This window comes from Microtus ochrogaster, linkage group LG10 (genome assembly GCF_000317375.1).
Source record: "Microtus ochrogaster isolate Prairie Vole_2 linkage group LG10, MicOch1.0, whole genome shotgun sequence".
Classification (NCBI taxonomy): domain Eukaryota; kingdom Metazoa; phylum Chordata; class Mammalia; order Rodentia; family Cricetidae; genus Microtus; species Microtus ochrogaster.
In genome coordinates this window covers 7,777,839-7,792,160 of record NC_022035.1, presented here as the reverse complement: position 1 = coordinate 7,792,160, position 14,322 = coordinate 7,777,839, and the positions used below count along the sequence as shown (strand labels likewise).

The 14,322-nt window shown below is 37.5% G+C and overlaps 1 protein-coding gene across 1 annotated transcript in view; it reads left to right on the top strand.

The window, feature by feature from the left end:
- Thsd7a (thrombospondin type 1 domain containing 7A) overlaps positions 1–14,322 on the top strand; it is a 402,496-nt gene that overhangs the window by 255,664 nt on the left and 132,510 nt on the right. The window contains exons 5-6 of the mRNA XM_013352455.2: positions 10,663–10,818; positions 12,301–12,513. Of these exons, the coding sequence (XP_013207909.2) occupies positions 10,663–10,818; positions 12,301–12,513 (369 nt within the window). The remainder of the gene's footprint in view (positions 1–10,662; positions 10,819–12,300; positions 12,514–14,322) is intronic.

Here is a 14,322-nt window from a genome sequence, read left to right as displayed (position 1 = left end):
GAGAGAGAGAGAGAGAGAGAGAGAGAGAGAGAAAGTTTTGTCATTTCAACAAAAATGTAAATGAAAACTATAGAGAAATTAACAGGCATGATTTTGAATGACTTCAGTTAGACTTTCCATCAACTGGACATTAATATGAAAGACACAGAGATATTTATAAAGGCAAAAATCTTCACAATAAGTTTTAGGAAGGACAATTGGTTTGTTATAGTAGATAATTTCAACAGAAACTAGATAAGAGCATATACAATCTACAAGGACATTTAAAAAATAGTAATGATTTGAGAAAGAAAAGGAAAATACTAGAACAGGCCTAGAATAAGCTGAGATCAGAATATGTGCAATAGGAGTAACAGAAGAGTTCAAACAGAAGCAGTGGCTGGCAAGCTACCTTTTCATTAAATCACATGAATAGCCCTTAAGAATCCTAGTGTTCCTGATGACAATTCATGCTGGAGAAGTTATGGGGTAAAAGGAAGACTTCTCCATTGCTGGTAGGAGTGCAAACTGGTACAGTCCCTTTGGATATCAGTATAGTGATTTCTCAGATAATTAGAAAACAACCTTCCTCAAGACCCAGCAATACCACTTTTGGGTATATATCCAAAGGATGCTCAATTGTGCCTCAAGGACATGTGCTCAACTATGTTGATAACAGCATTGTTTGTCATAGCCAGAACCTGGAAACAACCTAAATGCCCCTCAATTGAAGAATGGATAAGGAAAATGTGGTACATTTACACGATGGAGTACTACACAGCAGAAAAAAATGACATCTTGAAATTTGCAGGCAAATGGGTAGAGCTAGAAAACATCATTTTGAGTGAGGTAACTCAGACTCAGAAAGTTAAATGTCACATGTACTCACTCATAAGTGGTTTTTAAACATAAAGCAAAGAAAACCAGCCTACAAACTGCAATCCCAGAGAACATAGGCAACAATGGGGACCCTAATGGATCTAATCTACATGGGAAGTAGAAAAAGGCAAGATCTCCTGAGTAAATTGGAGCATGTGGACCACAGGAGAGTGTTAAAGGGGAGGGAAAGACAGGGAGGGGAGCAGAGGAAAATATAGAGCTCAATAAAAAAAAAAAAAAGAATCCTGGTGTTTGGACCTTATTCTGAACCATTACCCTACACAGTACGTCTAATCTCCAGCTGATTCCAATGTGCATCAAGACTAAGAATCACTTTATTAAAGGAAGCTCTATTCAGTTACCCAGAGAACAATGCAAATTCTTCCTGAAGCATTGTGATTCATGGGCCCTAAAAGATTATTAGCCTTTACATAGCAAGTTAGAACTGGAGAGACCTAAAAATCAATACAACTAGAGCTGGTTGTTGGGGGATAAACAGAAACAACTGCCTTAGGAAACTTCCTTTTCCCTTCCTCCCTTTTCTCAATAGACTATTTTTATACTCCTGCCTGAAATGGGACTTTACTAGTCCAGAAAGATGAAGTGTGTATGTGGAGGGGGTGTCATCCTGCACAAAGACGTTCTGGCAGGCTTTGAGATCTTCCACGATAGACCATTTAGGGTCTCCAGCATCAATCCTCTAAGCAGTGCATTAAGCTGGATACACTGTTTATTAACAGAACTCACTTTATATGCTGTGGTAAATAAAAATGGGTTTAGGAATCAGAAAAGTATCTATGACTCTTTTACCAGCAGAAAGAAGTAATACACACTTAGGAAATTTCTTTGGCTTCTTGTAGCCAAAGACAAGGGCAAGCAATCCTTCACTGGTGTGCATACAGCCGCTCTGGAGTGCTTTTTTTTTTTTTTTCTGATGGGTAAGATGAAGTCAAACAGAGCTTTGTGGCATCCTGTGGTTCAATTTAGCTGCAATTCTCAAACTGCTTTGGAAGAATAGCCTGAGTTTTACTGCATGGGGATCATCCGAAGGGCACTTTCAAACTCCCTAGCCCTAGATTATGCCTAAGTTTTTATTCAAAAAGAGCAAACCCATGTTTTTGGAAGATGATTCCTAGAAGTCCACTTCTTCTTCCCTTACCTCATGTGCTGAAAACTGAAAACCTACTGCTGCAAACCTCAGCGTGGATCATGAGAATCATGACCGCTCCTTGGGATTTTCTCACATCTCAAAAAGTTACAGTACCACATGATGATAGTATCTCGGCAACAATTGGTGTTTATTTTTATTAGAGCTGAAATGACTTAGTGCTTTACTGCAGTTCTTTGAAGGAGACTCTGCACAGATTCGACAAATCCAGTCACGAGTGGACCAGAAAATATACCCCTCATGCTACAGCCTAACAAAGGAGGAGCATAGAAGGAAATTTCTGTTGTTTAAATGTGGTCAGTATTTGAATCCAACCTGCGAGTTCAGATGGCAGCTGCTGGAGGGGTGGATTAAATGAAGATAAAGCAAAGCCAAATAGGAAGTGGGGGGATTGCCGTATTGAGTGTGGTATAGAGCAGAGTCCTCACAAACATTTGAAAGCAGGGGTGAGACATAGATTCACTACAGTACCGGGAGTCAGGAGCAGACAGACACAAGCCAGTGCAGTCAATCTACCCATGACATGTTTAATTCTCTGGAGCGATTCTTGTCTCCTCTTTCTTTATTACAACTACTCAGGAAATCCCCCTGCCTCTATTTTTCTGTCTTTGTTCTGGGCCACTAGCATACTTGGGTGGAAGCCACTTGTCCCATGTTGTAGTATTGAAAAGACTCCTAATGAATAAACCTGTATCTCTCTCCTGACCACTGATACTCTACCTGCCAACAGAGCTTCAGTTTAGATACAGTAAGTTGTCACATTGTTTCTTAAATCACTTCATCTCTGGAAATTTGTTCTAGTAGCGGTAGCAGAATGAAAGACACCATCATTTGCATAGCTGCAGTGGCTACTGAGGTAGATTAGCCAGTGTGTGGAGCTGATTGAAAACTTTATTTGATTTGATATTCAGTTTTTTTAAACACTAACTTTTAAGAAGACTGTATTTCTTCGAATTTCTAAATGCTAATATTCTATCATATTTTGGGTAATATGCATGTTGAGAGCAGATTATTTTAATTTACAGTATCTATTCACACCTTTCTCTTAGTTAGGGCCATTATAAGTGGAAATTTGAGTCAATAGGAAGTGTTAGAAAATTTCAGTAGGAGTTTTTATATGTAATGTTCTACAGTATGTCCTGTTTAAAAGAGGGAAAAGCAAGAAAAAATGTATTTGCAGGGAAGCAACAGATGGTGCATCTGTGTAGTAGGACTGGGAGGCTCCAGTCAAGCTGCTGACAGAATATGTTAGGTTTAAATACTAACAATGATTGCCGTTGCTCTAGAGATGTGTATTTTGAAAACCCCATGTTTATGAGTGTCCTTATCTTTTATGAAACAGGGTCAGTGAGAGAAAAATGTCTCCTTTTGTTTCTGTAAGTACTTAAACAGATTGTACAATTCTATTTTATGAGTCACGTCATGACCACAGCTACTTTCTGTAGCATTGAATCTGGACTTGCTTCATTGTTCCTGAACATGACTGATGAAAACAGGAAAGAAACACCACACAAGTCCTTGAAGTGAAAGAAGAGGTCAACCAAAGGCTTGGCCCTTAGAGAAATTTTTATTCTTTCAGACGATAATGCCACAGTGTTGAAGGAATTGAATGGACCGTGGTAAGAGCCAACTCCTGTGAGACGAAGCAGAGTCTGTTTAAAGCAGGAAAGAACCAGTCTCATCTAACGTTCCAGCTCAGCAGTGAAGGCTGAAGCCAGGAGTACTAACAAGTCCTGTACGGTGATGCTCTCTGATTCTTCTCACAGGCAGCATTCTAATAAGAAGAGCAACTGTACTGCGGTCTGTCGTAGGGAGGCTGCTTGTTGGTTCCTGGCTGCTCAGCCCGTGAAATAATCACATAGAAACTGTATTATTTAAATCACTGCTTGACCCATTAGCTCTAGCTTCTTATTAGCAAACTCTTACATCTTAATTTAACCCAACTCCATTAATCTGTGCATCACCACAAGGCCGTGGCCTACCAGCAACTTTTCAGTGCGTCTGTGCCCAAGGGGCAGCTCCAAGGCAACTCTCTGACTCTGCCTCTTTTCTCCCAGCATTCAGTTTAGTTTTCCCCACCTACCTCTCGTCCCTGTGCAGGCCCAAGACAGTTTCTTTACTAACCAATGGTATTCACAACATACAGAGAGGAATCCCACATTACTGGTCTTGCTCTTCTGATTAAGAGTCTACTGCCTTGGTAGTCTTTATCTACCTTTTAAAACATTGCTGATAGCTCATCACTGAAGAACACCAAAGGTTAAAGCACGACAATTCCCAAGGGTTCAGATTCACCCTGGACTACATAATGATTTCTAGGCTAGCTTGTGATATGGTTTCAAACATCTTGTCTCAAAAATCCTACACAATAAGAAAAAATTAAGCAATCTATAAACAAATCTTAAAATAAAACAATCAGTGCTAATTTGCCAGCTCTTTCCTCACCTTTATCTCTTCTCTTTCATAATTCTGATGTTAAATCTAGAATCTACAGCTGATAAGGATAAGAAAAGAATATATTTTTTTTTAAATCAGGGAACAAAAATCCTGTATTGAAATATTTTAGAAGAACCTCATGTAAGTTTCTAAAATGGATCTATGATCACTTTCACTTTGCAGTTTAAAAAAAGGCAAATTCAAGCATACTCTAATTCCTAAGAGAGTGACTCTCAAATGAATCACCTAATATTAAGTATTCTAATGAAAAGTAAATGGCAAACTTTTGCAAACACCTAATTTGTGATCTCAGCATTATGCAAGAAGTTATCTTAGCAGCACTAGGATCACTCTCCAAAAAGTAACGATCTTTGGTCCACCATGGATGGCTTGGATGAAAATCAAGGCTAGTAGATAAATGGAATTTGTTTTTTTGATCCAATCAGTCAGTCTATCTCTAGCTTTTAATTAGAGAATTGAGGAAATTAATTTTAGAGGTATTATTTACTGAAAAATGGCTGTTGATTATAGTTATATTTTTGTTGTTATTGGTGGTGGTGTTCTCAGGAGTACTTTGTGTTTCAGTAATTATAGCTTTATTGCTTTATTTATTTTCTTTATGCAATCTGTTTGCTATGCTTATCTCTCTCTTCAACCCAGAGTATTGCTTCCTGTGTTCTGTTTAGGTTACTTAGTTGTTAGAGTATATTGGATATAAATGGTTTACGTCTGTTTGTTTCATTGAAATTGTTTCTTTCTCCTTCAGCTATGGCAGGTAATTTTGCCGGATTAGCGTTTGTGCTCTTTTAAAACTTAGAATGTATTGCTATAGGTTCTTCTGGCTTTTAAAGTTTGCATTGAGAAATCAGCTGTTAATGTAATTTTCTTTATATAGTCTTGTAGTTTTTGTTTCTTTTTCAGCTCTCAATACTCTTATTCTGTACACTTTGAATTTTAACTCTGATATGCTGCTGAAAGTTTCTTTCTCTGCTATTGGCCAATTGGTGTTTTGTATGCTTCTTATATCTGTATAGATGTATGGTTTCTTTGTTTATGTAAGTCTTCTGTAATTTTGTTGATGAACTGATCTATGCCATTGGTCTAGGATTTTTCTTCATTTATTCCTATAAGTAAAAGACTTGGTCTTTCCTTCTTTCTTGGTCTTTCCTGTAGTTCTTTGTCTAGAGGTGGCAGCCCCTAAAATTTCCCCATTCCATGTTAGTTATCCATTAATATTGCAATTGCTCTGGCCTTATTAATATAACTGTTTCTAGAAAAGACTGTTTAATTGAATTTTGTCTTAAAATCTTTCTGTTGTGTCTTCTCTGGTGTCCTCTCAGACAAAAAGGCAGCAATTATGATATCTGTCAGGACTGGGCTCCACACAATCTATGATGGTATTCATTTTCTGTAAGAAAGGCTTCTTTGATGAGAGACAATAGCTACACTTACCTTTGGGTATACAGATGTAATTTGAGCTGCAGTATGGAATTTTTCTAGTCTAGAAAATTGCTAGTAGTAGATTGTTTTCTAAGGTCCATGACCTCTGTAGCTCTTAGCTCTGTAGCTGGTTGGGTTTCTAGCACCAGGTATTATTTCTTTTCTGTTTAGTAAGCCTTGAGTAAAGGTTCAGTAGGTAGCACCAACATGTCAGTAGTAGCCAACAACTATCTAACTGAACTAAAGGCTGATATCTGTGCTTTCATTTTCTTCATAGCCTTTGTTTGTTTGGTCTAGTTCCTGTACTTTATCTTAGAGTCTTTATCTTCTCTCTGATTCATTTGGCTTTTGAGACTTTCCCTTGAGTTTTGTAGTTCAATTACTGAGTTTTTCAATTCCACATTCATTTGAGCTTGAGTTAAGTTCAAGGTTTCTACATATTTATTGAATTCTATTTTCAAATCCTAGATTATTGTCATCATTTCCATCAACCTTATGCTTGTGTTGTAGGGGATAAAGGACATCATTTGAGCATTTAGTTCACTGGGCTGTTTGTATCATCTTTAAGCTTGAATTCTTTGATGTTTTTATTGTTCTTTTAAATTTTGTGTCCTGGGGTTCATACAGATAACTATCTTTGGCAGACATTTCTTTAGGACTAATGGATTTGTGGGAGGAAATATTTCCATGATCTTTTATACTCTGCAGTTTTGTGATGAAATCTGTGCATGGAGTACACAGGGTTCCTTTAGGGTCCTAGCTAAAGCCTGGAGATTAAATGCAAGCAAAGCTGTCCAGACAAGGCCCTGGATATGACCCTGAATGTATCTTGGGGATTGGGTGAAGTGAGTGGAGGTGGGGGGTGACTTAGATGGAGTCACATATCTACACCCTGACACAAGATATGGGGTAGAGCGGTTGGATGTGGCACAGTTATGGTTTGTAGATTGTGGGTGAGCTGTGAGGTATTAGCCAGAATTTAAAATGAGAGCATGCAACAAGAGGTTGCCAGATGAGGCAGAGCACTGAATACAGAGTTCAAGTTACGTGTGTTTCATAGGCATACTCTTCAAACTCACATTTACCTCAATATTCAATGTCAGTATTTGGACAATTCAAATTGCATATTAGTTTTGTCATATCTTACCTTGGGTGTAACAGGTATAGGACAAAATTATCTAAAAATAAAATGTTAAATTTAAAAATTATACTTTGACCATTTAGTGAAAATAGAAGTCTTATGTTTGTCTCTTCTAATAACATGTTTCCATTTAAACTGCTCAGAACACACAAAGCCCAAAAATATTTCGGACCTACAAATGTTTCACTGTGTTGAGTTTTGTTTGTTTGTTTTGATGTCCCCAAGAAATTCAGACACTGTAACCTCATGAAGCATAAAGTGTACATTTAAATATGTTTAAATATTATAATAAAGCAAAATATCTTAAGATGTCAGCAATAAAACTTAAAACTGTACTAGATAAATTTTATCTTCATCATGCTACAGGTAAACCTAAGTCAAAAGAGTGAAAACTGGTCCATCTAAAATTCCTATCTCAGTGTTTGAGAATATGAAGCCAGTTACACAATATCAAATTATCTAATATATATCTATATGAATCATGGGACAATAGCAATTATAAAATTAACATAATTTTTAGAAACTCAAGTTGTGTTGGAGATTTACATTAATCAATATATAAAATGTTTTAAGAAAACAGACAATAAAAGGACTATAAATATTACAAACATGTTTTTTTCTTTCTATCTCTGATTAATGACTAGGTTTTTATGTGTAAAATTATATCTATTAAATAGAAGTCAATTAGAAGATATACTATCACAGCATTGACTTAGTTGACTTAGCAGTTTGAGTCTTAGAGCAAGACTCAAAGAGTATTTCACAGTAACAGTACTCTCTTTAACCCTTACTCATCACTTCCTCTTCTAAATGCCCAAAAGTTTTGTGGGCAAGTTTTTAATCCATTTGGAATGCATCAAAACTAAAATTAAGCTTCTGACAAAAATAAATAAAGGTGGACACACAGGGTTTTGACCTAGTACAGTGGGCTGGGAAGAGTGTTAAGAGCCCAAGAAACAGAGTTCATAAGAGTGTGTCTCCTAGGAATGTCAGAAGCTATACACATAAAACCTTACCAGCATGATTGCCTAAACACGAGCTAAACATGAATGACACCAAGAGGCATTCGAACATGGATGGAGAAAACTCAGGAGGCCTCAATTCTAGACAAAGAACTACAGGCCATTAAGAAATGCTGAAATCTGAAATAACAGTCTTCCCCAAGGAAGATGACACCAATTGGTTAGCTAACACAAAATGATCAGCCCTGAAAGCATACATATGTAACATTATATAGATGGATCGGACTGTATTTATGTATTTGAAAATATATGTGTATTATATAATGGAAAACGGGCCATGAATTTGAAAAAGAGAAAGGAGAGGCTTGTAGAAGAGATTAAATGGGAGAATAGGAAGGGGGAAATGATGCAATTATAATTTCAAGACATTAGAAGCTATTCAGATCTCGGTAAAGCAAGTTTTTCAGTGTCAAAGATTTTACAAATTAAAGCTTTTATTTGTTTTAATTTTCAGTGAATTAAACTTCATACTATATATTTTTCTTTCTGTTATAATCTTCAATTAGATTGAATATTGAAAAATATGTATCACTATGTCTTAGAATTTTTATATTCAGAGAAATGAAACATTTATTTCCATATCTTCTGTCAATGATATGTGGAGTACTTGCCCTGTTAGAAAGCAATAAAATCCATCGTCCTCAGCTTTGTCTTGTATAAAATGCACTTGCAACATCCCTAGACTTGAATGAGAATCATTACTGTGCTCCAGACTAACCAAAGCCTTTGTGCCCTGTAATTTTTTTCCACTGTGGTGTGTGTAAGGGATGGGAGGAAAAGATCTGTTGGAATAAAAAGCAAAAATAAAGACTGTAGGAAGTCCAAGGACCACCCACCTCCATCCAGGTCTAGTAAGGTGAGCATCCAAACTGCCTAGGCTCCCACAAAGCCAGTACGTGCAGTAGGATCAAAAACCCATTGCCATTGGTGGTCCTTGGACTTCCCACAGGGCAGGGAACCCTGATTGCTTTTTGGGCTGACAAGGGAGGGGGACTTGATTGGGGGAGGGGGAGGGAAATGGGAGACGGTGGCGGGGAAGAGACAGAAATCTTTAATAAATTAATAAATAAAATCATGAACTGAAAAAAAAATAAAGACTGTAATACTTTTCTAAATACCAAGTGTAGCCATGAGAGGAGAGACCATCATATCCCCTAGGAGCCTTTGTGTTAGCTGCAGTTTCATGTACAGGAATGTCAGGAACATTCAAGTATGAACATTTGAAGTACTTTTATTTTAAAGTTAGATAAGTAGCTTAAATTATTTTAGTTCCCTATGAGTATCTAGATGCAGTCTTGCATAGTTGGAAACTGACAATATTCCCTCACGATAACGAGTACTATCCAGTACCACTCATTTAAGTCCTTTATTCTATAAGATTGGGCTATCCAAATTATCAGAGTTAATCTCTCTTTTCTAAAGGAAGACGTAGTGAAAACATTTTTGAAGTGATAGTAATTATAGCTATTAATGGCAAACAACAGGTGACAGATAATAAACACAGATATAATTTTTCTATCCTGTCCATGGAACTTTATATATCTTCCTGGCTCATTCACCTTAACCAGTCAGTATAACCAATTGTATCTATTATAATCTATGGATAGATCTTTACCTTTGCCGTCTAATATATGTAGGTACAAAGAAAGGTAACAGCAGTTATCAAATCTAGAGAAGAAAAATGATGAAAAGGCAAACAACATTTACTTATTTTTGACCAACTTTTGACTAAGCATAAATAACTGTAAATCAGACGCCTTAGCAGCTCTTAGATTTGCAGATATTAAGATAATAGGGTGGGACATTTTTTTCTGGAGAATCATTGGATCAACTTCACCATGAAAATCAAGGGTAATACCACTGGATCTTCTTTTCCCCTACATCCAAGTGACATCTCTGCAAACAGTGGGCCAGAGTAGAATGGATTTTGTTCTACCAGAAGCCAATAAATGGATTTTTTTCATGTTTAGTAAAGTTATGTGCCCTTTCCTACCATGATCAGTCCTCTAAAAAACCACTCTGTTTAGACTTTGGATGTAAAAGTTTAGGATTCATCTGTAGAATTACTTTGATAGTTAAAAGAGTTCCATTTGTTTTACTAATTCCAATGCCCATCAGTTATAAACCACACAATTCATCAGATTCCAAGTCCAGTTTTATTTGATGATGTGCTTCTCTTTCTTTTTTTTAATTTTTTATTTATTTATTAAAGATTTCCGTCTCTTCCCCTCCACCACCTCCCATTTCCCTCCCCCTCCCCCAATTAAGTCCCCCTCCTTCCTCAGCCCGAAGAGCAATCAGGGTTCCCTGCCCTGTGGGAAGTCCAAGGAACTCCCACCTCCATCCATTTCTAGTAAGGTGTGCATCCAAACTGCCTAGGCTCTTACAAAGCCAGCATGTGTCTCTTTCTTTCACTTAGCCTCTTCATTCCCCCTTAGTCCTCTGTTTATTCTCAGCAAATAGGGAAATCTTGCGATAATATCTTAGTGACACATCTTGAAATTCTCTCCTCTGCACACACATAAAAATTATAGTATCGACCATAACATCTGTCTTTGTCTAAGTATTAAGAGATGTCCGTATTTTTCTCCAAACAGCTTCAAAACCAGTGGACTCGAAATTATGCAGTGGCCCTATTCCTAGCACCATGCAGCTGTGTCACATTCCTTGTCCAGTTGAATGTGAGGTTTCACCTTGGTCTGCCTGGGGACCCTGTACTTATGAAAACTGTAATGACCAACAAGGGAGAAAAGGTAGGAAACGGTAGCCTCCTTTGTATTCTGTCAAACCTGCCATAAGTTCATATGAACAATTGCCATGTTGTATTTGGAAAACACTGTTTTTTGGGGAATCATCATTCACCACCTCTGGCCCCTCTATCACACTGATTGATGAGCTGGGGAGAAGGGGCTATGGCTCAGATACCTTAGTTAGGACTGAGCATTCTAGAGTCTTATTCTTTGTCCTTTGGCCAGTTGTGAATCTCTGTGTTAATCACTATCCACTGCAGAGGCTTCTCTGAAGAGAGTTTAGAGACTTGTTTTTCTCTGGGTGTAATGATAAATCATAAGGGGTTGTTTTAATACTATGTCCATTTAGCAGAACAATAGTTTCAGGTTCTCCCCTAATGTCATACAAAGCTACAGTTTCTTGACCCTGATTATTTGCCAAATACGGGTTTCATTTATGTGAACTGGGCCTGAAATCCAATCAGAAAGTGGTTTGTCACTTCCATAATAGTTATGTCACTATTGAACCAGTGGACATGTCTTGCCAGACCAGTTATTGTATCTTTCAGGGTTCAAAGCTGGGTAAGATAGATGGCTACTATTTCTCTTTGGGGTCTGTGCACAGCACATTCTGTGAATATTTGAATGTGTCCAAAGTTTCCAGACTGTTACAAGCATAGATTCTCCTGGCCTGCAACTTACATAGTATCTTACCATCAAGAGCACTGGCAATAGCTTATAATATTTGAGAATCTATGACGCCCAGTAGCCATCAATCTCAAAAAAGAAAGTCCATTTTTGTGGCTGGGTGTTTTGTGACAGTGTGTGATGATTAGCTGGAATATCCTTCTATTATTGAATAACTATATTTAAACTCTTTTATATGTAAATCTACTTTAGGAGAATTTTCCACTAAGTTTTCATATGAATTTTCAAAAGGTCTTGTGTTAGTTAATCTATTCTTCCTCTGTGCTACCCATCCATCCCCTCACAACATTTAATACTTCGTTCTAAGTGAGGTAAACCAGACCCAGAAAGACAAATGTGGTATCATTCCTCTCATTTATGATGTTAGCTTGAAACCTATAAATATATGCACTTATGTCTAAATACCATAAAAATTGGAAAATTACTGTAAGACCTTAGCCAGTAGAAGGGGCTTTTAGGTGTGGGAGAGAATACAGTGGTATGAAGGGGCAGAGGGGAATAATTGAACCATAAACAATTTTGATTCTTGCTTCTTCCTGCTTTCCCTTCGTTCTTGGTTCCTCCCTCTCCCCTTCTCTCCATCTCTCCTTTCCTTCCTTCCTCTCTTTCTTCTATCAATAAATGACTGGTTGTCTCAAATTATATTTCAATTTGGTGATATATACACTGTTACTCAATTCCCTCATGACTCTTCCTTCTACCTTCATCTAGCACTCACTCTTGAGATTTAAATCATCTTTCTGAAATATTAGAACTCTGGCACGAACAATAAATTTATTTCCTTCCCTAATGACTCAGGATTCAAGCTAAGGAAGCGGCGCATTACGAATGAGCCCACTGGAGGTTTGGGGGCAACTGGAAACTGCCCTCACTTACTGGAAGCCATTCCCTGTGAAGAGCCATCCTGCTATGACTGGAAAGCAGTGAGACTTGGAGACTGTGAACCAGATAATGGAAAAGACTGTGGGTCTGGCACTCAAGTTCAGGAGGTCGTATGCATCAACAGTGATGGTAAGACATATGCTTTGTCATAGTTTATCAAAAAGCTTCTCAGCATGGATGTGATCTTACATTATGCTAATATCAGATGAATCTCTCTCTTTCTTATTGCTATTCAGTATAGATATTTCATTAACTACCCAAAGTATTAATTTCATTTTGCATTTTATTAATAATATTTTGATTGTTATAAATTTGTGATACATGGTTCTAAGTTTCATAAGTACATTTCTGTGCATTTACTCCCTATTAGTAATCATTCTTCCTTTCTTTCCCCCTTCCTCCTCCAGCTAGTCTCCTTCACTCATACTGTTTTCTGGTCTTGTGTCATATAGACATATAAGATTTTACTGATCTCTAAAAAAGTTCAGAATCCACAAATAATCCAAAATTTGCGATATTTGTCTTTCTAAGACTGACATAATTCACATAATACAATTATCTTCAGTTGTATACATTTTCATGTGAATAATTTCATTATTCTTTATGGATGAAATATTCCATTTTGTATCGACCGCATCATCTCTACCCATTCCACTATCAATAGACACAGTACTTTTAACTTGGAAAGTAGAGCAGATGAAGTTGGATAAGAAAAAATAACATCAGTGGAAGAATGTTTTAAAAAGAACACATTTTAAAATAACAAGGAAAGGCAAAATTTTCTAAGTAATATTCTGTTTGCTTGCTTATTAAATGTAAATAATCAAAAAGATCATTGGCATGACTCCAGAACTCCTTTATTACCACTAGACCTGTCTTAATGATATAATTTAGTCTCTGAGCCCACATGTCGCAAGGCCTACCACAGCACAGTGTGTCTAAATCAGTGTCTCCTCCCTTCCAGGTGTTCAGTTTAGCCAGTAGAGGGTTGCTGTCCATAAAGTTCTTTTCGTCAACCAGCATACGACCTTGGACTTTACGATTAGTTATTATGTAGGAAAATATTATTTCCTGATGTGGTATCTGACATAAGACATTTGCATTCTTCCTGAGAATGATGCTCCTCTGTGGGAGAGAACTCCCGACACTCAGCAATTCTTGAGCCACATTTTGAATCATAGGACACTCAACGTCACAGTTTAAGCCCTCTGGACAGATCATCTTTAAGAGTCCTGCTCACTCTCAAATCCCATGACTTTGCATCTCAGTGAAGTGTGAGCGCTGAACCCCAGAGTCCCATGGTCTGACAGTTTCTGCTGTCTGCAGCATATGTGGAAGCATCCTGGGGCCCCCAGAGGGGCACTGCAGCATCTGGCAGTCGTCATAACTCCTTCCATCCTATTTTCTTCCAGTAAGAAAATTGTTTCCTCTTGTGTCTCAGTCACTGCTCAGTCGTAAGAAGAATTCTCTCTGAGGTGGGAAACAGACTTGCTATCACTGAAATTAGCTTTTCACTAAAACATAATCGGTCATCCTGTCCAGAGTCTGCAGTTGCCACACAGGGCAACACGGGGTAGAATCTCAGCAGGTGCTTGAAATTGAACCATGGAGAAGATTATTGCTCCAGATCTCTCAGGATGAATTTCTGTGCCCTGCTTTGTTTTATGAAGTACAACAAGGTATGATGCATCCTATCCTTAGCTTTCCACTACTCTGCTCTATAGCAGAAAGAAAAGGAGACAAAGATCAGCACTCTAAGCCTAGCACACGGGAGAGCAAACCAAAAGAAAGAAATAATCTTTGCCTTTCTTTGAACAAGACTGAGAACTCACACTTCAAACCCTAATTTGAATTGAGTCCACTTTATAGTCTCAATTGCTGAAAATCAATCAGTGATATTTAACTCTTCTTTTAATACCTCTTCTTAATTTCATTTCT